The 27,302-nt window shown below is 35.4% G+C and overlaps 3 protein-coding genes across 4 annotated transcripts; 1 reads left to right on the top strand and 2 right to left on the bottom strand.

Annotated features, from left to right (window-relative positions):
* Nucleotides 1-415: 415 nt before the first annotated feature.
* Nucleotides 416-2,294, bottom strand: LOC108482489 (cytokinin riboside 5'-monophosphate phosphoribohydrolase LOG5-like). The gene is made up of 7 exons (XM_017785625.2): nucleotides 2,004-2,294; nucleotides 1,793-1,890; nucleotides 1,659-1,689; nucleotides 1,449-1,548; nucleotides 1,285-1,355; nucleotides 1,046-1,189; nucleotides 416-915 (listed from the first exon to the last, which is right to left on the bottom strand). The coding sequence occupies exons 1-7, from the start codon at nucleotides 2,115-2,117 to the stop codon at nucleotides 799-801; spliced, it is 675 nt and encodes a 224-aa protein (XP_017641114.1). The 5' UTR covers nucleotides 2,118-2,294; the 3' UTR covers nucleotides 416-798.
* An 8,199-nt stretch (nucleotides 2,295-10,493) lies between these two features.
* LOC108483584 (serine/threonine-protein kinase STY46-like) lies at nucleotides 10,494-16,523 on the top strand. Its single transcript, XM_017787061.2, has 16 exons — nucleotides 10,494-10,930; nucleotides 11,385-11,499; nucleotides 11,649-11,725; nucleotides 11,933-12,031; nucleotides 12,416-12,470; nucleotides 12,826-12,936; nucleotides 13,287-13,337; nucleotides 13,903-14,075; nucleotides 14,158-14,265; nucleotides 14,581-14,654; nucleotides 14,767-14,942; nucleotides 15,031-15,126; nucleotides 15,433-15,513; nucleotides 15,644-15,697; nucleotides 16,017-16,151; nucleotides 16,242-16,523. Exons 1-16 carry the CDS (start codon nucleotides 10,737-10,739, stop codon nucleotides 16,302-16,304), a joined length of 1,662 nt encoding a protein of 553 aa, XP_017642550.1. The 5' UTR covers nucleotides 10,494-10,736; the 3' UTR covers nucleotides 16,305-16,523.
* Nucleotides 16,524-16,777: 254 nt separating this feature from the next.
* On the bottom strand, nucleotides 16,778-26,701 carry LOC108483582 (transportin-1-like). Of its 2 annotated transcripts, none has more exons than XM_017787058.2 (29): nucleotides 26,245-26,701; nucleotides 25,758-26,045; nucleotides 25,095-25,184; nucleotides 24,925-25,002; nucleotides 24,765-24,845; nucleotides 24,341-24,391; nucleotides 24,164-24,249; nucleotides 23,692-23,758; nucleotides 23,525-23,581; nucleotides 23,408-23,437; nucleotides 23,238-23,297; nucleotides 23,014-23,127; nucleotides 22,015-22,128; nucleotides 21,758-21,856; nucleotides 21,531-21,656; nucleotides 21,294-21,368; nucleotides 21,054-21,125; nucleotides 20,772-20,882; nucleotides 20,326-20,409; nucleotides 19,455-19,562; nucleotides 19,234-19,335; nucleotides 19,071-19,133; nucleotides 18,922-18,996; nucleotides 18,759-18,830; nucleotides 18,123-18,250; nucleotides 17,966-18,017; nucleotides 17,819-17,887; nucleotides 17,674-17,733; nucleotides 16,778-17,368 (listed from the first exon to the last, which is right to left on the bottom strand). In XM_017787058.2, the coding sequence occupies exons 1-29, from the start codon at nucleotides 26,431-26,433 to the stop codon at nucleotides 17,285-17,287; spliced, it is 2,685 nt and encodes an 894-aa protein (XP_017642547.1). In that variant the 5' UTR covers nucleotides 26,434-26,701; the 3' UTR covers nucleotides 16,778-17,284. The 2 variants fall into 2 exon arrangements, with proteins under 2 accessions (XP_017642547.1, XP_017642548.1); XM_017787059.2 differs by having other exon boundaries at nucleotides 24,777-24,845.
* Between the last annotated feature and the right edge of the window lie 601 nt (nucleotides 26,702-27,302).

Genomic DNA, 27,302 nt, shown 5'->3' with positions numbered 1-27,302 from the left:
AATGATGGTATTATACTTGGTTAAATTTACAACTAATTCTCATTTTTAAGTTACAATTTTTTTAACCATTTATTCAGAACTCAAAAATCATCAAATAAATGAGTTCCAAGGGATGAATGACTGATTTCTTGAAGCTGTTCATTGAAATGCATGTACACGGTTGAAACAATCACATCATGAAGCTTTCCATTTATGTTCAAGCAAAAGTCCCCCCGATCCCCAAAGGCTAACAAAACTCTTATTAATATCATATAATGCAAATAACATATCAATATCACGGGAAAATGGCTAGTGATTTCACCTCACCACTTGAACTAGTCAAAGACTAGCTTAGCAATTATATCATAATCAGCGGTTATAGTTCAAAAATACCACTGTTCCTGCAAATGAGCTGGAGAATGTAGCAATGGTAGTATTGTAGTCTGAAATTCAGATCCCAACCCAACTAAGAACAAAATATGTAAAACTTTCATCAAAAGTAATGCAAGCCTACCTATTCTTTCTACATATATGATATTTTACATCATCATAGATAACCAAAATACAACTTAAATGCCCAAGTAAATGAGCTTTACCTCTTTTAATACCAAAACAAGACCACTTCTGTCAACTTTCTTTATCTCTTGTCATTAATCAAACCTTACCATATTGTTAATGGCATGGTTGGTATATATATATATATATATATATATATATATGACCCAACAATCAAAGTAAAAAGCTAAGACTAAGAGCCTAAAACACTACCCTCTCTTTTTTTGCTTCTTTTCTATGTTATTCCATTTTCATGTCTCTCCCTTATAGAGTGATCTCAGTCTGTAAAGTAGTAGTAGTAGCAGTGAAAGCCAGCTGTTGCTGCTTCTCAGCTTCCCAACTTGCTTTAGCAATGACACCATCATGCACAGGCACGTACTCCTAATCAAAAATAAAAAACACTGTCATCTTTTTACAAACAAAACAAGACACAATAAAACATGCCACCAATGTAGTAAAGATTGCTTTTTTAAACCTCCATATTGTCTATTTCTATATATGAATAACTCACCTCAAGCTTTTGAACCAGTTCTTTAGAATTTGGTGCAGAGACAAAGATATGGCGTTGGGAAGGTTTGATAAAGCCATCATCCACGGCTTTGTCGATGAAAGTAAGTAAATAGTTATAATAGCCATCAACATTAAGCAAACCTACCTGTTGGAAACCCAAAAAAGGTTTCAACTTTTTAAAGACATAAGCTTGAAAAGTATGTTCCTTTTAAAAAAAATAAAAAGCAAAGTTTTTCTTACGGGTTTGTCATGGATTCCCAACTGAGCCCACGTTATGACTTCTAATAACTCTTCTAAAGTTCCATAGCCACCTGAAATGAAACAAGAAAGCAAAACTAGCACTATGTGGGCATGTTTTGGGACAGAAATTACTTGTAATAATATTTAAGAGTGAAATGGGGGACCTGGTAGGGCAATGAAACAATCAGAGTGATTGGCCATTTCTGCCTTTCTTTGGTGCATGTCAGCTACTGCCCTTACTTCCCCAATAGTTTCACCACTTATCTACGGCTCCACAACCCAATGAGACATTCTCAAAACATCATTGGAAAGCTAAAGATTAAATATTTAAAAAGAATGGTTAAAAAATGGAAACAAAAGCATCTGATTTGCACCTCTTTACTCATTAGAGTTCTAGGAATGATCCTGTTAACAACAAACATAAAAAAATTTGATGGTCCATACATTGAAATCACATAACACCCAGAAAATGAAAAACATTAAATGAGCACTAGAGTGGTGAGTGTACCCAAGAACATTGCCTCCACCATGGTGAACAGCTTGTGAAACCAAACCCATTAACCCAGTACTCCCTCCTCCATAAACAAGGTCCAATTTTCTTGCCACCTTTCAAAAACAACCCAAAACCCCATTAAACTAACATTAACAAAACAAGTAAAGAACAACAACAAAGTGATCAAAAGAGAAAAGGGTTATGCTTTAGTGTTTTGAGTGTATACCAACTCTTGGGCTAATTCAACTGCAGCATCTCTGTAACATTTCCTCTTGCCAGTACTGCTCCCACAAAACACACATACCCTCTTGAATCTTGATTTCAAAACTTCCCCTTTCATGTCCAAATCTCCACAGATATTTCCCTCGTTTGCTTACTCTTATACCAAAAGTGGGCTTTAGAGAGAGGAAAAAAGGGACAAGCAAGCTCCTTTACTTCACTTTGGACAAAGTAAGAATGAAACAGGCTACGGGCCTCTATTTTATAAGCAAAGAAAATTGACTCTTCTTCTCAAAAATCATATTTAAAAATATATATATATTAATTTAACGTACCATATTTTACAATTTATTCCCATGCAAAAAAAAATGAAAAAGAAAACCCATATTAATAACTAAAAATAATGGACTAATAGATATCATACAAGAAACATGAAGTTTTGGAACAATATGTATTTAATATCATACATATTAACTCAGAAGATTCATTTTCCATTTTCAATCATAAAATTCAAGAACCAATGTTTAGGGAATAGGCATGAGGTTATAACCTATTTGATGATTGGTTTTCTGATTATTCTGATAAGTTCATCATAAAGCATTCACCAAAGAAGAGGTGTTAGCTATATTTGCTGTGCTTTTGCAGCTATGGGTTCCTTTTGTTCTCATTACAAAAGAGCCAAAAAGCCGATCTTGCTGCTAAAACAGCATTTATTTGTTTGTTTTCCACTGACTAAAGCAAAATGCATATTGCTGTTTCAGGTTAAAAGTTTGAGAGCTTCAGGTATTCCCTTCAAAGCTGTATTATCAAAAGCAGCTTCCATTACCCAAATAATGCAAATGGCAGCTTGCAATATGAAAAATCCTTCTTGTCACAGAAATGAAACCCCAATGCAAAAAAGAAAAAAAGAAAAAAGCATAAATTATGTTCATTTGTGCATTAAATAGGGTGGTGAGTGTTACATCATATCCTTAATCATCATAATGATTTACTACACAACTTTTTATATTGCATAAACTGGAAGGGAAGGTCTCGTTGCTCTCTTATCAATTGTTGGGTTTTTACAGGCGGTTAATAAAGTTCACTTCTACCTTGTGTTTTAATGGCCATTAAAGTAATGGCAAATCAAAGACCCATTTCATTATGTTCATTTGTCAGCTGAAGGTAGAAAATTGCAGCAAGGTCATTGCTGTTGTTGAACCTTCCATTGCATTAGCCATTAGCTCTTTAGCCCTGTTTCCTTTCTCTTCTCATCTACTACTTACTATTTGATGCTCGTCACATTTTCCTGCAACCTTAATGACATTATATTGAATGTAATTTTCTTTTTCCCTCTTCTTCCTGTTAGAACAACAAAATTTTTAATTGTTAATGTCAAAGGAAGGTTTTTTCTATGTCTCAAGGACTTGCTTACAATATTATTCATTGTTAACATTATGATTAATGGTAGACAATTTTAATGACAAACAATCCAAAGTGGTGCAAGTTTAGCACCCTAAAGTTGACTTTGAAAAAGTGGCATGGGATAATTTTTTTTGGTCCTTGAGATAATGGGCTATTTATTGTTTGGTCCTTGAACCTCAACTATAAATAGGCCTTCTCATTCTCATTTCAAATTATCCCAACCAATCTTTCTCTCTTAGTTTCTCTCTTCTCCCATTTGAGAATTCTTAAGGAATTCTATTTGTTTGTAATATTTTGGAGATAGTAAAGTTATCATCTGGTGTTAGTGCCGAGGGCGTAGGTATAATTTACGAACCTCGTTAAAACTCTTGTGTTCTTTCTTGTCCTATTTTTCTTTCAATATTTGAGGTATAATAGTAGTATTTATTGTGCTATTAAATTACTATAAAAGGGATATTCTAACTAAGGAAAGACTTGATATTTAAGAGATCCTTGTGATCCACTCTCTTCCACAGGAATTGAACTTTGTGTGATTTTTTAGTACAATAATTTACGCTTTCGACCCTATTGGAACAACAAGTGGTATCGAGCGAAGGTTAATCGTAGTATGCTCTGTGGTTGCGTTTAGTGATCTTCCACATTAGAAAAGATTTCCTTAGGTATATTGAAAGATTATGGAGAAAGCGGTCGGTGTAGGAGCTTCAACATCGTCCATGTGGACAAGACCGACAATTGCAAATGCAAGATTGGTAGTGGAGATCTTTGATGGCACGGGCCATTTTGGTATGTGGCAAAGTGAGGTTCTAGATGCCCTTTTCAGCGAGGTCTAGACATTGCCATTGATGAAGAGAAACCAGATGATGTACGGGAGAAAGATTGGAAGGCGATCAATCGGTTGGCATGTGGCACAATTCGATCATGCCTTTCTCGAGAAGAGGTATGCTTTTTCAAAGGAGACATCTGCAAAGAAGTTGTGGGTGGCACTTGAAGAAAATTTTTGAAGAAAAGCAGTCAAAATAAGCTCCACTTGAAGAAAAGACATTTCGCTTCACTTACGTCCCAAGTACCACAATGAATGATCACATCACCAAATTTAATCGTTAGTCACCGATTTCTTTGAATATGGATGCGACATTCAAAGATGAAGATTTGGCTTTGATCTTTGTTGGGGTCACTTCACGAGGAGTTTGAGTTCCTAGAAACTACTCTACTTCATAGCAGAGTGATATATCTCGAGCGAAGTCATGCGGCCTTATCTGATTATGAGCAGAGAAAGAAGGACAAACAGAAAAACTCAATCAGAGATACAGAAGCTTTAGTAGTCCGAGGTCGTTCATACACTCGGAAGAAAACTCAAAAGGGGAGATCAAAGTCAAAGTCCAGACTCGGAAAGATGAATGTGCCTTTTGTCATGAGAAAGGCCACTGGAAGAAAAATTGTCCAAAGCTGAAGAATAAGGGAAAAGCTGCTGTAGATGCTTGTGTTGCAAAGCATGATACCAGTGACTCTGAATTATCACTGGTTGCATCATCATCGTCGTTCCATTCAGATGAGTGGATATTGGATTGGGTTGTACCTATCATATGTCCCCTAACCGGAAGTGGTTCTCTGATAGTAGAGAACTATGGAGGAGTTGTTTATATGGGCAATGACAATGCCTGTAAAACTGTTGGGATAGGTTCAATCCAATTAAAGAATCAAGATGGATCAACCAGAGTTCTAACTGATGTTCGGTACGTGCCCAGTTTGAAGAAAAATCTCATCTCATTGGGAGCCTTGGAATCAATGGTTCAGTTGTTAATATGAGAGATGGGGTTTTGAAAGTGACATCTGGCGCACTTGTGATATTGAAGGGCATCAGGAAAAATAACTTGTATTACTACCAAGGTAGTACAGTTATTGGAGCGATCATTGCAGACTTCCAAGCAACAAAGAATTGGACTCAATGCGGTTGTGGCATATGAAGTTGGGACATGCAGTGAAAAATCCTTGCAAATTCAGCAAAGCAAGGATTGTTGAAAGGTGCAAAGGCTTGCAAATTAAAATTTTGCGAGCATTGTGTTCGGGAAAGCAAAAGAGAGTGAAATTGACCTGCTATCCATAATACAAAAGGTATTTTGGAATATATTCACTCGAGATGTTTGGGAGCCTTCAAAACATCTTCGTTGGGAGGAAAACACTACTTTGTTACTTTTGTTGATGACTTTTCCGAAGAGTTTGGGTGTATACCATGAAAACTAAAGATGAAGTGCTTGGAGTTTTTCTTAAATGGAAAACTTTGATCGAAAACCGATGGCAAGAAAATCAAGCGGCTTAGGACGGACAATGGAGGAATATAGAAGTGATCCGTTCTTGATGTGTGCCAAGAGTATGGTATTGTTCGACACTTCACGATTAGGGATACACCAATGAGAATGGAGTGGCAGAGCGTATGAATCGAACATTCTTGGAGAAAGTTCGATGTATGTTGTCCAATCTTTGGGTTGGGTAAGCAATTTTGGGTGAATTTGTGACATCTGTTGGCCATCTTGTTAATCGTTTGCCATCATCGCATTAGAAAGAAAAACTCCTATGGAGGTATGGTGCGGAAAACCGGCTCTGATTATGATTCCTTACATGTGTTTGGATCCACTTGCATATTACCATGTGAAGGAGTCAAAGTTAGATCCGAGGGCAAAGAAAGCTCTCTTTATGGGAATCACTTCTGGAGTGAAGGGATTTCGTCTTTGGTGCTTAGACACAAAGAAAATGATCTGTAGCAGAGATGTTACCTTTGATGAATTTGCCACATTGAAAAAGGTAGTAGATGAAAATATTCAGACAAGCGATACTCCACAGCAGGTGGAGTGTACTCCAAAACAGGTGGAGTTTGAGCAGATGGGGATTTGCCCAGTTAATAAGTCTAACTCTCCAGCCACAATGGAGGAACTAGAGGTTGAAGAGGTTCTGACCCAAGAATCATTAAGTACACCAGAACCAGTTGCAGTTGCAAGGCCAATGAGAGAAATTCGTAAACCTGCTCGATTTACTGATATGGTGGCCTATGCCCTTCCCGTTGTTGATGATGATATTCCTATCACTTATCAAGAAGCAATGCAAAGCTTAGAAAGTGATAAATGGAAAAGCGCCATGGATGAAGAAATGCAATCTCTCCTGAAGAACAATACTTGGGAGTTGGCGCAATTACCGAAAGGTAAAAGAGCAATCGGATGCAAGTGGGTATTCGCAAAGAAAGATGGATCTCCTAGCAAGAAAGATGTTAGCTACAAGGCAAGGTTGGTAGCTAAAGGCTACGCTCAGAAGGAGGGAATTGACTACAATGATGTATTTTCCCCTGTTGTGAAGCATTCCTCCATTAGAATTTTGTTGGCCTTGGTAGCACAGTTGAATTTGGAGCTAGCTCAACTTGATGTTAAGACGGCTTTCTTGCATTGTGAGTTAGAAGAGAGATCTATATGACTCGGCCGAAGGATACAAAGATCTTGGTGGTAGAAATTGGGTTTGTAAGTTGAACAAATCGCTATATGGATTGAAGCAATCCCGAGGCGATGGTACAAGCGATTTGATAGCTTTATGAAAAGCGAAGTACACAAGAAGCAAATATGACAATTGTGTGTATTTGCAAAAGCTACATGACGGATCTTTCATTTATCTACTCTTGTATGTTGATGATATGTTAATCGCTTCGAAGAGCCAAAAAGAGATAGATAAGCTGAAGGCTCAGTTGAATCAAAAGTTCGAGATGAAAGATCTAGGTGAGGCCAAGAAGATTCTCGGCATGGAGATAAGTAGAGATAGACAGAGAGGCAAGCCTTGCTTGAATCAGAAGCAATATCTGAAAAAGGTATTACAATGTTTTGGTGTAAATGAAAACACAAAACATGTATGTACCCCACTTGCTTCTCATTTGAAACTTAGTGCTCAATTATCTCCGAAAACTGAAGAAGAAAGAGAATATATGGCAAAAGTCCCATATACAAATGCAGTTGGGAGTTTGATGTATGCGATGGTGTGTACGCGGCCTGACATTTCACAAGCTGTTGGAGTTGTGAGCAGGTATATGCATGATCCTGGAAAAGGACATTGGCAAGCTGTGAAATGGATTCTACGGTATCTTGAAAACCGTAGATGTTGGTTTAGTTTTTGAGCGGGATGAAGCACTTGGTCGGTTTGTAGTTGGATATGTTGATTCCGACTTTCTTTGGTGATTTAGATAAACGTCGTTCAACTACGGGTATCTGTTTACTCTTGCTAAAGCCCAGTGAGTTGGAAGTCTACCTTACGATCTCTGATGGTGTGTCTACTACAGAGGCGAATATATGGCGATTCTGAAGTCGCTAAGGAGGCTATTTGGCTTAATGGATTGTTGAAAGACTTGGGAGTTGTTCAAAGTCACATTAGTCTATATTGTGACATCGAGGCGCTATTCATTTAGCGAAAAATCAAGTCTATCATTCAAGAACCAAGCATATCGACGTAAGATATCACTTTGTGCGGGAAGTCTTTGAAAAAGGAAAAATTCTACTTCAGAAGATTCCGACAGCAGATAATCCCGCAGATATGATGACCAAGGTGGTAACAACAATCAAGTTTAATCATTGTTTGAACTTGATTAACATCCTGAGAATTTGAGCACCTTCAGGTGTATGGCGCTCGAGAGCGCATTTGGAGGCACTACAAAAGATAGCTTTATCGAATTTGGAGAGTTGAAGGAAGTGTGTGAAGATGTGATTATCCTAATCAAATCTTCAAGGTGGAAATTGTTAACATTATGATTAATGGTAGACAATTTTAATGGCAAACAATCCAAAGTGGTGCAAGTTTAGCACCCTAAAGTTGACTTTGAAAAAGTGGCATGGGATAATTTTTTTTGGTCCTTGAGATAATGGGCTATTTATTGTTTGGTCCTTGAACCTCAACTATAAATAGGCCTTCTCATTTCTCATTTCAAATTATCCCAACCAATCTTTCTCTCTTAGTTTTCTCTCTTCTCCCATTTGAGAATTCTTAAGGAATTCTATTTGTTTGTAATATTTTGGAGATAGTAAAGTTATCATCGGTGTTAGTGCAGAGGGCGTGGGTATAATTTACGAACCTCGTTAAAACTCTTGTGTTCTTTCTTGTCCTATTTTTCTTTCAATATTTGAGGGTATAATAGTAGTATTTATTGTGCTATTAAATTACTATAAAAGGGATATTCTAACTAAGGAAAGACTTGGTATTTAAGAGATCCTTGTGATCCACCTCTCTTCCCTGGGAATTGAACTTTGTGTGATTTTTTAGTACAATAATTTACACGCTTTCGACCCTATTGGAACAACATTCATGTCATATGTCGATATCCTTATGAAATGAGCAAAGGCTTAATTAGTAATTATAGTGTTGTAGTAGGTTCTTTAATGCAATAAAATTTCAATTTACCGGTAGGTAGTTGTTTACTAATTAGTCTTCTAAAACCTTTATTATTACACTTTCAAGCCCCTGTAAAATCTGTTTAGCTAAAGCTAATGAATGTAATGGTGTGACTCAAACCCCTGTCATCTTCCACATTAGGATCTAACAAAAGCTTGGCTTTACATACCCTGCCGCCAAAGAAAGCCTTGCCGTCAGCCGCTGTCCTCCATGGGTCTCTTGGCTAGCTATAAAATCCATGAAGAGGCTGCATCACCGTCTTTCCATTCTATCAAATATTCCATGCCTTCCCCGCCCGGCAGAGCTCTGCTGCCGATGCTTTTGCTGACTTCATTGCTAATGCTTGCCTCTACTGTGTTCCCTACTTCTTGGGTTCCAAGTGATCGTGGTTGTGGTAAGAAGATTGGAGACGAGTTGCTTTCATTGGCACTGGCTGGCTCCATGTTGTCCCCGAAATTTATTAGTGTCAATTACACTTAAGGTCACCAAACTCTTACTAAATCTACATTTTGGTTACGAAATTTATTAAAACTCAATAACCTAACTTTTATAATAAAAAAACTTAACATCTCAATTATTTAAATAAAAACTTATGAATAGTTTATGACTTGAATGAAAATTTTAAATAATTTAATGACTATTTTATAATTTTTAAAAATAAATAACTAAAATATAAATTTACTAAGAATTTAATCACTTTAGTGTAATTTAATCAATTTGTTGTTACCGCCATTTTCCGAACATTGTTCACCCATGAGTTGCCCAAATGCTGCAAATTGCGCTAAACTATAGTGTCGCTGGCCTGCTCGGATTTTCCTATGGTCTTCATTCTTTTGAATATTTATTTTTAAGTACATTTATTAATTTTATACTTAAAATTACTTTCGCTCAATAATTAAATTTAGAATTAATAATATATTAAATTAAATATAATAATATGATATAATAATAAAAATATCAAAATAAAAAATTCAATAAGATTTATAGATGGTTCAAGTCAATTATTACCAAATTTAGATTTGGATCAAATAATTATCAAATCAAAACGAGTATTTATGAAGTTTTAAAAGGAGGAGAATATATATTGATTCCGTATAAAACCTTGATCCAATTAATTAGCATGTTTTACGTTTTCCAAATTGTGATCATAAAAATTATAAAGAGGGTGGGTGAGGTCCAAATGCCAAATTGCCACGTCAAGTAATTCATCAGACTGGAATTATCCTTAATCAAATGCGTCCTTGAGGGTCAACTGAGTTGACTCAACTCCCCTCTCCTCCAACCACGCGTCCTTGCATAATTTAATATTTTAAACAGTCAGCTATCCAAAATAACAAGTGATTAATTAGCGTCTTTATTGATTAAGAATGTAGTTGGCACACAAAAATATGTGGACTATTGCATTAATTTTATTATATTAAGTATTTAAATTAATTAATAAAATTATAAAATGAAAATACAAAAAAGGAAATTAATCCATTATATTTCACACGGAATTAATGGGGGATGGATTTGAGTATAAGATAGAAATTAAAAAGATATTGATAATCTTATATTAATTACTGATTACTCTAAAAAACAATGTTAATCCTCCAGAAATGAGATACGTGGGCGTTACCCACAGTAATCTCAAATCTTATCCATTAAATATCCCCAAGCAAATATAAAATAGAATATCTAAAAAAGGATCAGGTTTATGGTATTATCCCACCTCAGCAGCTTGTTTTGTTAATACAGTTTACCCGCGGAACTAAAATAAAACTATTAGGAAACAAAACCAAAAAAAGTAAAATCTCTCTTTTTTTTTTCTTTTTCTTTAAATATGCGTCTCCATGTATGATACAAACTCAACGTAAATCACAATCACAAACACATTCACGCTTTTCTTTATCGCTTTCGCTTTTTTTTTTTTTTTCTCAAGCCAATGGTGATGGAGGATACCGAGAGTTGCGGGAGCAAAGCTAACGATACGCCGCCGTTGCAAAGCCAGAAACAGCGGCTAAAGTTTGACGTCTACAATGAGGTGCTCAGACGGCTTCGACGATCCGATAAAGAAGAGGCTGATTGGCCCGGCTTTGACCACCAACTCTGGACTCACTTCGATCGCCTTCCTACTCGGTATAATAGCATTTTTTTTTTCCTTCATAATTTACTACATGCATAAAATACGACCTGAAATAAGGCAACGTATTCAGTCTTTTTTATTTTTATATAATTTTTTGTAGTTATGATTTTTTTTAATCGAGATACTGAATCTCAGATGCGTTTTATTTTCCTGTTTGCGTTTCGTGCTTAGAATTATAGATAGCGTTGGAGTTAAGGAACCGTTTGGATTAAAATTATGGTTAAAATTCTCTAGCGGTTAATAGGAAAATTTATAGGTTAAGGTTTTGTTGTTAGTTTCGATCAGTGGATTAATATCGTCTTTTTTTCTTTGCTTTGATGATATCAGAATCAAGTAATAACTGAAGCAGATTTGATAGTTTGCTTTTCTTTTCATTCATCAGAAAATCCATTTTTTTGAACAAATAAATAGCTGTTTGAACTAAGCTGAGCTGATTATACATCGCAGCTATGCATTGGATGTGAATGTGGAAAGAGCAGAAGATGTTCTTATGCACCAAAGATTACTGCATTTGGCTCATGATCATGCCAATAGACTCGCAATGGAAGTTCGTCTCGTGCAGGTGACTTGTTTTTCCTCTTCTTTCTTCTTTAGTTACATTTCATAACTAAGAACTAAGATTTTCTCTACGTTCTTAGTATAGTTGAAAAAATTGGTATTCCTAGACATTAGTATAATCAAATGTACCATGATGATTACCTTCTTGTGTAGGTGCAATCTACCTCTGATGGGAACTCTCCGAGTGAGGAATCCGCTCAAAGTTCTAGGAAATTGTCTAACAGACAAATGTATGCTTTAGAAAAACTTTTACGATCCATACCATAATTTACATGCATTAATTTCTTAGAAACAGCTCTCATATGTCTACTTGTCTTTAAGGCTTGTATAATCTATTTGCCTCTTGATATTTTTCTTTCGATATTTTGCTTGTTCATTTTATACATTGGCTGGTGTTAACGATGATAACAACTCTCGACTGGCTTTTCAATTGTCAGCATACATCCACCACCTGCCTTTGGTTCCTCACCTAATCTCGGATCCCTTGCTGATCAAGATGGAGATAATTCTGAACATGGCAATTCACATTTTTCCAGGTATTTATTTATGTCTTAAAATGTCCTTATGCAAGGGATGATGGGTTAAGTTAATGTCTTAGTGGTAGCTTTGTTTTTGTACTTGATTAACTTACCATTTTTGAATATCAGGTATTGGTTCTTTTAAATATTCAGGAGCACATTAATGAACAGACTCTTGTATAGGACCAAGTTTTCTTACCTCAGAGCTGTGCTTCACACGTGCTATCTTTTATTGACTTAAGTTTGAGTTGTTTATGCACATTTGTGATGACATGTTCAGCTTCTGTCCCTCTGGCTTATTTTTCTACTGATATTTGGATAATTTTTGGGTGAATCTTGTAAATACTTTCTATCATTTTGGATGGTGAAAATTGCATTCTTTTCCAATTGTTGGAGATGCAGGCCGATGCATGAAATTACATTTTCGACAGAAGACAAACCAAAACTTCTCAGTCAGGTAAAGTATATGTTTATTCGTGGAATTACAGAATATACTTGTTATTTTGAAGTTGATGCTTCAAGAAATCGAGATGGTTAGACTTTTATATTATTTAGGAATGAAGTTGTTGATAAAAAAGTACGCCTTAGGGTCTGTCTGGGTCCTTGGTACAAGTAACTGGAAGCTTATTGTTCTCTGGCTACTGGTTAGTCTTTTTTCATGTCAAAACTACAATCATTATATTGTTACCCATGCTTGAATTACTCCTCTAGAGAGTCTATGAGCTTACATGTGAAGTGCAAATAGTTTTAGATTTTTAACTATGTAATATTACTTCTAATTCCATTGGGGCATAACCATGCAATATTTGCAGTTGACAGCATTGCTGGCTGAGATTGGGCTGAACATCCAGGAAGCACATGCATTTTCTACAGTTGATGGTTATTCCTTAGATGTTTTTGTTGTTGATGGTTGGCCATATGAGGTACTTTTCATTTTAATATCTTACTTCAGTAGCTAAGGACATAATTATTTTTTACAATGACCCTTTAACTAAAAAAGAAAGAATAACAGCTCTGGAGATTGGTTTTTGTATATTTTATTTTAGATGTCTACAAAGTATCCTTATTATAGCTCAAAATTCCCAATTTATGAATTCTGTCATTTGTTAGTTTAGATGGTAATTGTTTATTTTCTTGGGAGTCGTTGAAACTCCGTTGGGGAACCATATGATTGCTGATTGCTGCGCAATTAGAAGGATTAAGCTTAAACATTGACCTATCAGAATATTATAAGTTTTTTAGACTTACTTGACTTATGATATTAAATTGTCAGGAAACGGAGCAGCTTAAAGATGCTTTGGAAAAGGATCTCTTAAAAATTGAGGTAATTCATTACGGCAGTTTTAAAGTGTGTTAAATTACGTGTGAGACTTTTGAGTGAAAGATCTCTCCTTTTGCTAAGGTGTTTCTTCCCACAATTAAAGTGATTATGGAATGTCATGGTGTTAGTTCTATCTGCAAAGCTTACAGTTCACTTGCATTGAATGTACTCATCATTTTGTCATGCCCTATTATGCTAAAGTACTGGTTAATAGGACTAATTTCATGAAACATTTTTGTTCCTGGCCTTTGTTCGTCTTGTCTATCTTTTCATGTAAGCACTAGATGATGATGCCTATAAAATTGATCAGCTTTAAAAGGCCCCCTCTGCATGATAATTCTTTCTAATTTGTGAATCCAATGCTAAACAAAGGTTTAACTAATTTTATGATTGGCAGGTTTGGTGACAAAATAACTCTTACTACAATCCTAACAGTATGCTTAAATGCAAAATGTTTATAAAGAAACGGAAATGTTGATGTGAGAGTCAGAATTTATTAACTGAAAGTTTGGGCTTTATATTATGAGCAACTCTAATCAGACTTTACTTTCAACTGGTTTTTATGCAGAAGCAATCTTGGCTGAAACAACTTCCCACTTCTCCTACAAAGGGCGAGGAGACTAGGACCAAAGGTGATCAGAATTATGTTGCAATTCCTAATGATGGGAGTGATGTTTGGGAAATTGATCCTAGACACTTGAAGTTTGAGAACAAAGTTGCATCTGGGTCATATGGGGATCTGTAAGTGAATTAATTAATTTCTAATTGATCCTTTTTCTCCCTTTTGAGCATTAATAACATTGTCCTTGTTACCCTGTTTCAGGTATAAAGGTACTTACTGTAGTCAGGATGTGGCTATTAAGGTCCTCAAGCCAGAGCGTGTAGATGCTGATATACAGAAAGACTTTGCCCAGGAAGTCTTTATTATGAGGTTTGTATTAGCTGATATGATTGGCTTCTCTAATTGCTGTTCTTTATGTTTATAGATGCATATCAGTGTCCATTTAGGAAGCAGTTACTTGCCTGACATCCTTGCTCAGTTTTCAAATATTTTACCTTTCTTTCATCATGAAATCCACTGCTTTTTAATACTTGATCAAAATAGAATCCTTCTTTTGGATGACTGCATTGATCAAAATAGAATCCTTCTTTTGGATGACTGCATTGATCAAAATAGAATCCTTCTTTTGGATGACTGCATTATTAATTTGCTCCTTTAATCAACAAATTCCTTCAAATTTTGCAGGAAAGTTCGGCATAAAAATGTAGTACAATTTATTGGTACATGTACCAAGCCTCCAACCTTGTGTATTGTAACAGGTATTCTGATGATTCTTTATTGGCTAGATGAAAGTGAATTTTAAGACTATTGTTCTTTCATCCTTGGATATACTGTTTTCTAAATGTTCTTTCATTTTCTTTCTCTCTGCAGAATTTATGTGTGGTGGAAGTGTGTATGACTATCTTCATAAACAGAAGGGTGTTTTCAAGCTTCCATCATTGCTTAAAGTTGCAATAGATGTTTCCAAAGGAATGAGCTACTTGCACCAAAATGATATAATCCACAGGGATTTGAAGGCTGCAAATCTTCTGATGGATGAAAATGAAGTCAGTCCCTAGAATTTACTTAAGTTTATCCTCAGCTTTTTCCAAGTTCCTCTCATTGTGATTCTACGGCATGCTTTGCATATTACAGGTGGTTAAGGTTGCTGATTTTGGGGTTGCTAGAGTGAAAGTTCAATCTGGAGTTATGACAGCTGAAACTGGAACATATAGATGGATGGCTCCAGAGGTGTGCTCTTAACCCTACTTTTTGTTCTTCAAGATAAAAATGATTATAAAAATGTTATTTATATTTGTTCATTTATCTTGATAAACAAACAGAAATTTGGATTATTTATCAAACGCCATGTTCATTTACAACCCTACACTAAACATACATTAGGGAACCGGTTTACTTGCATCTTGGATATCTCTGTATTCATTGTTGCTTTTATTTTCATCTTTAGATAATTAATTGGTAGTAGCTAGTAGCGACCATTTGAATTGAGATTGTTGTCATCTTGGATATCCTACAACACTTTGTTTTGCATTGAAGGTCATTGAACATAAGCCATATGATCACAAGGCCGATGTTTTCAGTTTCGGAATCATGTTATGGGAGTTGTTAACTGGAAAGGTATTGCTGGATTAATTATCTTTTCTTTTGATTATATGTTTATGGTATGCATGCATTAAGATATGTGTTTTTGTTTGTTTTGGGTTGTTGAATCCCATGGTCACCTTGCTGCTTTTGTTTCCATTGTCAGCTTCCATATGAATACTTAACCCCATTACAAGCAGCTGTAGGAGTGGTTCAAAAGGTTCGTCAACTTTTTTCTCAATGCAATGTTGATAATTATTTTTCATAGCATAGGTTGAGAACAAAATTATTATCACGTAAAAGTGGTAAAAGTATTATGGACTATAGAGGAATTGTATTAGAAGTTAAATTGTATTTTATTCTTTTTATTCAAAAAAATGACAAATTAGTCTTTATATGTTAGATAAAAGAGTAGGTAAATTTTTAACAATAAAAATTGATAGAAATTTTTAACAAAAGGATCAATTTACTTTTTAATTTAATGTATAAGAACTGATTTACCTATAAAAGTAATGATTTGTCATTGATATTGATTCCAGGGATTACGTCCGACAATCCCAAAGAACACTAACCCGAAGCTCACTCAACTGCTAGAGAGATGCTGGCAACAAGATCCAACACTAAGACCTGATTTTTCTGAAATCATAGGCATTTTACAGCAGATTTCCAAGGAGGTTTGTTTTCATTCTGTGCACATGTTATAGTTTATATACTTGCAATAACTCGAACAACATGAACATTGATATCGAATTTTAAAAAAACAGGTAGGAGATGAAGGGAAATCTTCTGGAGGATTTTTCTCAGCTCTTAGAAAGGCAGCAAAGTAGATAAATAGAAACATAGGCTTTTCAACTATGTTGGCGATTCCCTCCCAGCATTTTCATCACTTCTGTACAGCATTATTGTCCATTATTTAACCCAATTTTTGCTGGTATAAAATGAGCTTTTGTGACATGATTATTTCTACAGTTAGTAGTTTTCTTTCTTTTCCTGAACCAATTTTGTTTTCTTTATTTCGAATAACAACGGGTCATGTTTTTGATGAATTTATCTACATCTACTGATAAAGTATTGGATCTGCTTTAACCCAATAATTTGGGAGCTTGAATTGTTATTTTGCTGTGAGAGTTTTTATTTATATATTAAGTTAGTATGTGTCTACCATCCTACTTATTAACACATTATTTAATATTTTGTAAGATTTAACACATATATTTTAAAATAGTTAAACATAAAATAAAAATAATTAATACAATTTTAAACATATAATTAGAAAAATGAGTACCTAAGAAAACAAGGCTTTTTTCAAAACACCTAATATTTATTTATTATGGAACCCAATCTCAGTGCTGCAAAAAAGAAAAGGACCCCAGAACTTCTAATAATATCAACTTCAAAGCCCATGTACAAAAAAAGCCTGTAAGAATTCACAGATCAAAACCCTATCTAACTAAAACACCAACATTTCATCAATCGAAAACAATGATGCAATGCTTGAATATGATGCTTTTAAAAAAAATTCAATCCTTCAATTACAAAAAAAATACCAAACAAATGACGCTTTGGGGGCTGCCTGCCTGCCTACCTTAAAAGCTGAAACCAGGCTCCACGTGTAAATTTCTTAATGAGTTTGCTTCAATGAATTAATGCGAAGAGCAGTGATGTTTTTTGCCTAGGGAAAAACATCTTTTTTTCCAGTACCACCGTGTGAAGGCATGAAATATACCAACAGAGACCGTACAACACTGACAAGTATGGATGATAATCGAGATCTTATACTTGATACTTTGATAGTTTTATCGAGATCTTATACTTGATACTTTGATAGTTTGTCTTTCTCAGGTGGCTCCAATGCAGACATACATTGGTCCCATGCCCCATTCCTTAGCATCTGCAACAATTCAGTGAATGAACTTAGTCTAATGCATAATATAATTTGTTTCTATAAATAAACCAAAATATAGATCATCCTCGAATGAATAGTAATTACTGCAATTAAGATATCCTATCAAATTATAGAAAAAGACAACTTTTGCTAAATATGTGTGTGTTTGCACTTACCCCAAATGAAGTAATACATGCAATCAGAAATATTTAAAGGATTTTTAGCATTTTAACATATATATATATATATATATATATATATATATATATATAAAGATAAAAATAATCAGGAAATTACAAGGAACCCCCCACCTGTTTATAACCGTGCAAGACCTGGCAAACTTCATTATGTAGTTCTCCATTCCTTATTTCCTACAGGCATACAACAATGTCAAAAAGCTCCAACTTTAGTTTAACATAGACAACCCTCTAAAATATTTATTAACAGCATCCTTACATCCCAACTTGCAAAAGCTTTGCACATCAAAACAAGTGAACTCAGAGCAGCTGATGGGTTCGCTCGGACCTGAAAACGTTGGGTGTCATCCAGGTAAAATTAGATTATTTTGAGTTAATGATGATGATTAGAACAAGAGATGCATACCACTGCACATAGACCTCGGAAGGCATCTTCTTTCTCGATATCATCACGTATCCTGCCACAAATTATTTGATATAAAGACAATGCTAAACCGCACCACGACAGTAGCTTAACAGTACATCAAGAAAAGAAATCATAAGGGAAATGAATCGATACTTACATAGACAAAGAAATACACCATGGTTGCATGAAATGCTCCATGTGTGGTGATACAAGGTCTGGACACACCCATGCAAGTCTCCCTAGAGTAATTGCAGTATTTTCAACAACTGACTTGTTTACCCCTTGCTGATCATACACATATGAGATAATGGCATCAACATGATCGTCAAGGCACTAATGCACAAACAGGTAATTATGTGGTAGAAGTACCATGGAGACCCCTATCCTAGGTGTCACGTTAGATTTTGCCTCCTCTACTTAAATAATGAGAAAATTAGCCCCTATGCATTAGATCAAAGGGCAAACTGATCCTTTTTGTTAAAAAATTCATCTATTTCTACTGTTAAAAATTGGCATGGATGACCCAATAACTAAACAATGACATATGGCATGCCACATGTACCTCATGCTGACACAGAGAGCAGTTTTTAGAAGTAGAAATGGATGAGATTTTTACAAAATGACCAATTTACTCTTTGATCTATTGTACAGGGACTAATTAACCCATTTTTTGAGTAGATGGGTAAAATGCAATCCGGTTCCTATTACAAGAGCCTCCATGATACTTTTACCATAGTTATGTTTATATGGGCATGCAAGCCAACAAAATTCACCAACAAAAAGGGAAGATTACCTCTGCATGCTGAAGGATAGGAACCAAACATGAGATCACTGTCATGACAACCGGAGAAATTTCTTGACGAACCTGAAATTAAAGTCGAATAGTCAGTGACGATAAATGAGGGAAAACAAGACATCAAAGAAACCAAAGGGGGGTGAATGAAGAGCACACATACCTTAATTGCTAGCTCTCCAATGGCCCAACATGCATTGTTTGCCACTGCAATGGTCTCATTTAACTTGGGAGTGGTCTGCATGGGGCATATACTATGTAAAACTATAAAGATGGTAAACTGAGATATGGAATTCCAATATGAAACTTTACCAATTGGTTAGTTGCAACATCAAGAAATTCAGACAAACGAGGACGCAAATGAACAGGGCAAACCTAATCAAATTCAACATATGAATAAAGTGGATCAGCTTCAACCACACCAAAAGGGAGGAGGGGGGATTATGAAAAAAGGGAGGTTTCGATTTGAACTTACTTTTGCAAGGTCCCCAACAAGTGCAAAGGCACTTTGTCGCACATCGGTATCATCATCCATACAACATTGCAAAAGCAGGTCCCTTAAATTGCTCTGTGCAACCTGCATATAAGGTCCATGTGAACAACACAAAACATACCAGTTCACATTGTAATATAACATATTTACCAATATCTGGACCACATGTTTTTTTCATCAAGAGCAAAGGAGAAAGCAAGTACCAGACTCTCTATTCCACCTTGAAGGCCCTCTGTAAGTCCAGAGAGCAAATCAAGTGAGCACACAATGAACTCCTTATCATACTGAACTCCAGCTGAAATAGGATCAACCTGCAATAGAAATTTCTATCAATGTCTTCAAAAAACTATGTCGGAAAAAATATCTTTACTGTTAATGCTAATAAGATGGAAGTAGCACAAGTTGAAAGAAGGGTTCTATGCTTAGGTAAAAGTACCATGGAGGCCCATATACTAAGAGTCAGATTGCATTTTGCCCATTTACTCAAAAAATGGGCAAATTAGCCCCCGTATGTTGGATTTAAGAGTAAATTAGTCCTTTTTGTTAAAAATTTCATCCAATTCTACTGTTAAAAACTGATGTGGTTGACGAAATAACCAAACAGTTACACATGGTATGCCACGTGCACCTCATGCTGACGTACATGGACCAGTTTTTTAACAGTAAAAATAGAAAGAATTTTTAATAGAATGTCCAATTTGCTCTTGATCTAACGTGTATAAGGACTAATTTGCCCATTTTTTTCGTAGAGGGGCCCTCCATGGTACTTTTACCACTGTACTTAATATATATACTACAAAATGTAATTTCACATGTATTGGCTAAACATATATACATCAAAAGCTAACACATGCTACCGTTATATCATCAATAAAATTAACCAGGTAATGGAACAGAAAACAAGCCACTCCGCAAGGCACTAGTCAATATACTGCTTAATGGAAGAGATCAATCACATTTGAGTAAAAAATATATAGGAAATCATTGGCCAACCATGAAGGGCAGAGAGCACAAATGAAAAACTAATTCAACATGATTGTCGATTAGTAGAAATTAACAGTCGATTTATAAAACCTTGGCCAGTTGTTGAGTCTGGATGATATTTATGCACCTCTGGAATACAGGCTGATCAAATTGAGAGAATCCAGTACCCAATGCCTGAAAAAGTAAAATACATTAATCCTAATGGTAACTCTACTAAAAATTTGTACAGACATCATATTGTTGAAAAATATAGCAAATTTCTTAAACAAGGGATTAGATTACAAGAACAAGGAGGACAAGATATATCTGCTAATATCAGTATATCGATGAATATAGCTTACAAATGCATAAAACCGGAGTGATATATACTAATAATAAATTGTTCTAAAAAGTTATGGTGATTAGGTGATTGCAGATTAAAAGAAATTACGTACACTGATTGTTTGTACTCACTTCTATGTTTAGTTGCCCATCTAGGCAATAACTACTTATAAAAGAAATAAATAAATGAAAAGGTGAAAGAACAGTTAACCGACCTGTACTATGGACGTGAAGCACTCCAGCAGTCGAAAGAGATCTTTGTCAGAATTTGAAACCTGCTGCCACTTCGCAATGAGTGGTGGCATCAGAATTTCAAGATAAACTGGCTGCAAATGATAAAGCCAGTCAATGGGAGAGAATCATCTTACCGCAAACAAATAAAACCCACCAAAAAATGAAATAACTTTTGAGCATAACAAGGCTAATATAGATTAGAAGGAAGAGACAAAAGTTTGAGGAACATGATTATCATCTTTAGCAGTAGCATACTGAAATACCTGATTCAATTTCTCTCCAACAGCATCTGCTAGAGTTCCAATAGCATCATAAACAATTCTGATATTCCGTCTCTGTAAATGTTTATACACACATAAGTAAGCAAGAAGTTTTATCCGATGGTGATGATGAAGCAGCATATGGTATTAAAGGAAGGCAACAACTGACAGTGCCGGGTCTCATGTAAGTCATAATTGCAACACTAAAAACAGCTTATTATAATGTAGTGGCCATCAAACAACCTGATACTTGCCAAAAGCGCACATAAGATGCTGTAAAATCACTTCCAACCTCGGTGCCAACTCTTCAGCAGCCTCCTGAAAATAAATAAAACAATGTTGATATTATTGAAGTAATGGGGGGATTATGAAATGACTCCACTTGATTTATTGATATAAACCTCTATAAACTACATTATTAGATATCAATAAGAATTTAAATCCTAAAACCAACAATTCATGCAGCAGATTCATAACAACCTCTTCAAGTGTTGCAAAAGCCGAACAAGCAGCCTCTTGCACCCGCTTGTTAGTATCCAATATTCTTCGCAGGAGACCCGTAAGAACTGAATCGAATTGCTCATACCCCTTTTTATTACCACTATCCTGAGATAAATGAAACATTAGAGTCACAACCACAGAATTCTGTGAAGTGATATGTACCAAGAACAATAGATGAATAATAGCCAGAAAGATTTCATCTGTACCTGAACAATGTATTTGCTGAATCGAGAAAGTGTCCAACAAGAAATACTCCTTATGAGGGCAAACTTATCATCTAAAAGGGGAATTAGAAATGCTACAATCTGCACATATAAATATGTTTTTCTATCAATGCAACAAGCTGCATGACAAATAGGAGTAAAATAAAACCATTGCTAAATGCGGTGATTATAAATTTATGAGCACAAATTTATTTAATGAAAACAGATGAATCAAAAACGTAGACAAAAACAATAATTACCTCAGACAAATGAGGATAAAGACCATTAATGCAACCTTCAGCAATTGCACCGAGAGTCAACACGGCAGCTTCCCTATCTTTCCAAGCTTCATCACCACTAGCAGATAACTTGGCCTGCAGATTCAACAGTTAAGACCATGTAAATAAATAGCTCAACACCAAAAGAATAGATTTTGATGCAAACTCCTATTAAAAGTTGTTGACGGGGTCAACTCTCTTTCAGAAGAAGTCTTTGAAGTGTTGTCCGTCGAGCAACCAATCGAACTCTCAAACAATGGAGGTATTGTGCCCGAGGTGTCTATGCTCGGTTTTATCCCCGAGTTTTTTCTCCCAATTCCGACAAGAGCCCAACAGGTTAACGGAGTTTAGGGAGCACCTCGCCACCATCTAGCCAAGTGGTAGTGTTCTTACCCACCAATGCCATATAAGGGAATGGGTTTAAACCTCACCAAGGCCAAACACTAAACATTTCCTTGGTGGACCAGGCGCTCCCACTAAAGTAAACCCGTCAAAGGCTCTCCGCAAAGTCGGGAGACAAACACTCGGGGATAAAACTGAGTATAGTTATCCTAGGCACAATACTTCCACTGTTCGAGGGTCCGGTCGGTTGTTCAACAGATAACACTTAAAAGACTTCTCACAAAAAGAGAGCCGACCCCCTCAACAAAAGTCAACTGACTTTCAAATATCACTATTTTCCATAATTAATTTCCATGCACACATATAAGAAAAGTTTGTTGTTAACAGCAATAACATTGTGATTCAAGCTAGCATATCCATATCATAGCAAATTACTCAAGTTTGTAGATTCTTCTGAAAGAAACAAGCTGATCTTCTGAAATGTTCATGCAACGAACTGACCTAAAATCTTTTCGCCAAGATGAACATATAATGCAACATGCCAATTGGTGATGATGGATGGCCAATAACATAAATGGAAACGTTAAAACAGTTACAATTTTCATGATCATACTTTGACATCCCCAATAGGTAAGTTACCTCAATAATAGGCATCAAAGTAGGAAGAGTTTCATCTCCAAACACATTTGACAGAACATCAAGAGCCGCTGCACTGCATTTCCGTAAGTTCCATATGCCATAGGAATCATCATCCTGTACCGAATTATCCAGGAAACAGTTTCATTAAGGAACCGATTTTTCTAAAACTAACAGACATATAGAACTTAGCTATGTTAGTTGCTGAAAGGAAAAAAAATGCTTACATCGTCGTCTGCATCATCAGAACCATGAAATCGTGGTGTATGAAATCGAGGTTTTAGATCCTGAAGAGGAAATGCTATGAGAGGATATATTAGGAACCAACTTCAGCAAGACAGAATGCAGATATCTGACAAATTCTAGAAAACTGAGAGCTGAAATAAATTATATTAACCTGATCTCTGTCTGGAAGAGACTCATCTTCCTACAACAATGAACGATTCCCAAGTAAATTATCAAATTATAATTGCCAAGTCAAATAATCTGAAAGCAGAAGCTAACAAGACATAACCTCAGCATCAACAAGTGATTCATCATCATCAGCATAAACCATGTTTGACAATAAAATCTACAAAAAAAAAAAATAACAGATACATGAAAACCAATCATAAGGACATTGTATGGATCTGCAAAGAGAAAAAGAATCAAAATATGAAAGACAGCAAAGTATTAGCATACCGGAATTAGACGTGGCAAATATTCTCTCAAATTCTCATACGGTAACTGTGCATCACAATATGCAGACCTGCCAATCACGATCAATGTTGAATCATAAACACTTAGCAGGGAAGGGGGGCTTCAAGCTAGTAAAATTAAATCCAATTATCCATGGCCTTCGTTCCTGTCCCTGTGCAGATTCAAGAAAATGAATCTATATTTCTAACAGAAAGGATTAAGAATATGATGGATAATGGCTATGATATTCAAAATCTTGGAAACTACAGTTCAATTTACAACATAAATGGCACATAGAGGCAGACATGCAGGGATAAGCACACGCCCAAGATCTCCGACATATTTAACTCACATTATGGCACTATTAAGTAGAAGTTGTCAATATGCCAAAGCAATCAAAATTATATGGTTTTAGAATACCTCCTAGTCTATATATCAGAGATTTGCACATGGAATGCATAAAGTAGAAATTTACCAAAATTCACATGCTTCTAGTGCTACTTCATCATCAGTGTCCTTACTGACTTGCAGCATATATTCAATTACGTTCTTCAAATGTGGCTGAGAAATAGTGAAAATCACATCAGTGAATTGGCAAAAGAAGACAAGACAGTGGCATATAGACTAAAATATATCAACAAAATATACCGACCTCCAGAAAGGATGGATGGATTTCAATTAGCTGGACAAATGCTGCACAAACCTGACCATTTGGCAAAAAAAACATTGATCTAAATATGCTTAATCTTAGAAAAACAAGATTGCATTTTGTAGTCATCACTGACTCAAAATATTAAAAATAGCCAATTTTATACAGAAGAAAATTTAGTAGGAGACAAACAGTTCTTGGTGTAGTATCCCATTTAATACATGTATTAGCAGAATCCAGCAAGATTATAGTCTCATGGCAGGAAAAAGAAATAGGACCATTAACATCAAAGACTAGTTTTAAAACATGTCTAACTCTAATACTGCATTCTATATATCAATGCTAACAACAGATTTAAGAGTTCCATGCAAAAGACTTAATTATAACTATAAAAAAGAATACAAGAGGAGAAAGAAAAATGATTCACTAATTTCCGCACTTCTGCAGCAGGGTCATTAGCAAGGACAAATAAACCCTGAAGGAATTTATCCATGGATGTATATAAAGCCTGCAAGATATTAATGTATAGTATCAAGTACTGCCCCAAAAGTATCAGTAAGAATACAAAATTTCAAGTTAAAACTTACGGAAGGCATCAACATAATGTATTGGTTTACAGAATCCAATGAAAGCTTTCTCAGAGAAGTATGTGGAGATTGAAAAAACTGCTCATAGAAAATAATAATAATAATTAGCAACAAAAATAGAGTATTGACAAATGCATGATGGAATTTTAATACAAGGAACTACATTTAACCTGAAATAAACGAGGAAGGAATATTTTGATAGGCCTTTCAGCTAACCCAGGCACATCTGAATCTAGCACTTGTGGTATATCCTCACAAATCTGTCTTACAAAACAATGGTTGATGAATTAAGTGTAATTAGTATGGTACATACTTAGTATTGAAACATGTCTTTGCTGTAGGAGTTTTTCTCAGCTAGATTAAAAGTTTGATCATCGGAAAGCAGTAACCAGGGTTCGTAGCTTCTTGTATTTGAGTGACAAAAGAACCTTAGTACTTGAAACAGGTTTCCAATATTTAGAATATCATGGATTTTCATAAGGAAACTTTGTGTATAAGCTATAAGCATCTTAAGAAGAGAAGACCGGAACTAGGAAAATAAATAAGTAGAACTTGTAGGCATCAAGAATCTTGTTCCACTGACAATACATGTTTATATGTAAGTGAATCTAGTTCTAAAAGGTCAAAGCATCATCTGCTACATTGCTAGATGCTGAATATTTTCAAATAGCTTATAGACTAAATTACTGTGACATACTGAATATTTTCAAATAGCTTATAGACTAAATTACAGTGACATACTTTTATTGATTTAACTTAAGGTTCTCAACAATTACCAATATGACGACTTCCATCCAATGATGATAGAAATTAGAAGATTACTCATTGCATACCTTTGACAATGCATCCATTGCACCTTCCATGTGATTTAAGTCACTGCTATCCAAGCAATTGACAAGAGCTTGCAACAGCTCAGGCCACCCAAGAATTCCCCCTTGTTGAACAACCACGGTTACAATAGTCCCAACTGTGGACCTAATATGTTTATCAGCTGCTCCTAAACAAGGTAATAATTCAGACTTTATATATTGCTGGTGTGCAGGCGACATTAACTTGTATGCTGTCCTGAGATTATTTTTCAACAACAAGCCAGCTGCTTGTCGAATCTCTCCCGATTGTCCCTGCATATAGAAAGTAAACAAGTGTTGGTAATATGCTAGTGTATTAAACACCTAATATATCAGCAAAACTACATCACAGTAGACATGTTTGACCAAAGAACATAGAAATCCAGTCAATACCCACAATCCAGTTCCTCAAGAAACACATAAATTCAAATAGAAATAAGAGAAAATTTCTACTAAACTAGCTGAAACAAACCTCAGCTCGTGCAAGGATAAAAACGAGATAGTTGTTAAAATCAGGGAACTGAGAGTAGTGCTGAAGCTGTTGCCAAATCTGAGACTTATCAGCTGAAGAATAAGGCGAAATCTGCTGTTCTAGTAATCCACAGATCTCCTTTAACCCCTCTTCTTGTGGCTGCCACGAAGCACTCCCAGCCGCCGCCATTCTATTAACCAGAATATAATTCTACTAGAATCCAAGTTCTTTGATCTCAGTTCCAATGGATTAATTTGCAAAGATAACAGAGTTTATGGTCTTTTGCTGTTTATTTTTTTCTAATTTCAGTTAAGGCAGCACTACTTCAAGGAAATTCCCAAGTATTTTGGACAAGAGGACAAAAAGAGAAGAAAAGAGACATAAGACAGGGGAATTTGCTTCGAAGTGTAAAGCAAAACAATAAATAAAGTAGTAGTAATATTATATAAAGGTAAAAAGCAATATTCGAAAGCCATTATACTTTTGCAAAATAACAAAGAGTTTGGGTTTCTTCGAGTTTCCCTTTTCAGCCATTTTAGTTTCTCCATTAAAGTTGGGTCAAAAATATAATAGAAAACCCAAAGCAAGCATTATTATTAGCATTCAAAGCTAAGGCATAATTGGGCTAAAATATAAAAAAACCCAAACTATGTATAAAGTAGATGAGATCAGTGGATTGTTTAAAAGGAATCCATTTGCACCACAAATTCTTACGGAAACTTGGTTTTTTGCTGTCCTCCATTGCAAAATTTTTCATCTTTTATTAAAATATTTGTCTTTGAATGAAGCCTGCATGGTCCATGCAAAGAATTATTATGTGTGTGGGTAGTAAGCTATACCCTTTGTACGTGGAACAAGGTACTCAGTGAAAACCAGTGCAAGAATTATTATGTACTGAGCCAGCCCAGGTTCAGGCATTAATTTGCTGGGCATCATTTCAGTAATTTAATCGGTACTCGTGCCCTTCAACATGGAATATATAATGACCAAATCCTGGTACATATATACGTGTCCCAATTTCTATCATTACACAACATTTCACTGAAACGCAACAAAAG

This window comes from Gossypium arboreum, chromosome 1 (assembly GCF_025698485.1).
Source record: "Gossypium arboreum isolate Shixiya-1 chromosome 1, ASM2569848v2, whole genome shotgun sequence".
Taxonomy (NCBI): domain Eukaryota; kingdom Viridiplantae; phylum Streptophyta; class Magnoliopsida; order Malvales; family Malvaceae; genus Gossypium; species Gossypium arboreum.
Note: the sequence above shows the minus strand (reverse complement) of the source record. Positions and strands in the feature narration are given on the sequence as shown.

Bases quoted from the DNA above. Each gene is read 5' to 3' on its own strand.
- LOC108482489 (XM_017785625.2), bottom strand. From the start codon at position 2,117: ATGAAAGGGGAAGTTTTGAAATCAAGATTCAAGAGGGTATGTGTGTTT. The intron at 1,891-2,003 runs GTATACACTCAA...TGTTTTTGAAAG, and splicing joins TTGAATTAGCCCAAGAGTTG to GTGGCAAGAAAATTGGACCT. The intron at 1,549-1,658 runs GTGCAAATCAGA...GTGGAGCCGTAG, and splicing joins GAACTCTAATGAGTAAAGAG to ATAAGTGGTGAAACTATTGG.
- LOC108483584 (XM_017787061.2), top strand. From the start codon at position 10,737: ATGGTGATGGAGGATACCGAGAGTTGCGGGAGCAAAGCTAACGATACG. The intron at 11,500-11,648 runs GTGACTTGTTTT...CTTCTTGTGTAG, and splicing joins TGGAAGTTCGTCTCGTGCAG to GTGCAATCTACCTCTGATGG. The intron at 14,076-14,157 runs GTAAGTGAATTA...ACCCTGTTTCAG, and splicing joins TCTGGGTCATATGGGGATCT to GTATAAAGGTACTTACTGTA.
- LOC108483582 (XM_017787058.2), bottom strand. From the start codon at position 26,433: ATGGCGGCGGCTGGGAGTGCTTCGTGGCAGCCACAAGAAGAGGGGTTA. The intron at 24,846-24,924 runs GTAAGTTTTAAC...AATATCTTGCAG, and splicing joins ACATTATGTTGATGCCTTCC to GCTTTATATACATCCATGGA. The intron at 23,298-23,407 runs GTTAATATAATT...TTTCCTCTTCAG, and splicing joins CTCTTCCAGACAGAGATCAG to GATCTAAAACCTCGATTTCA.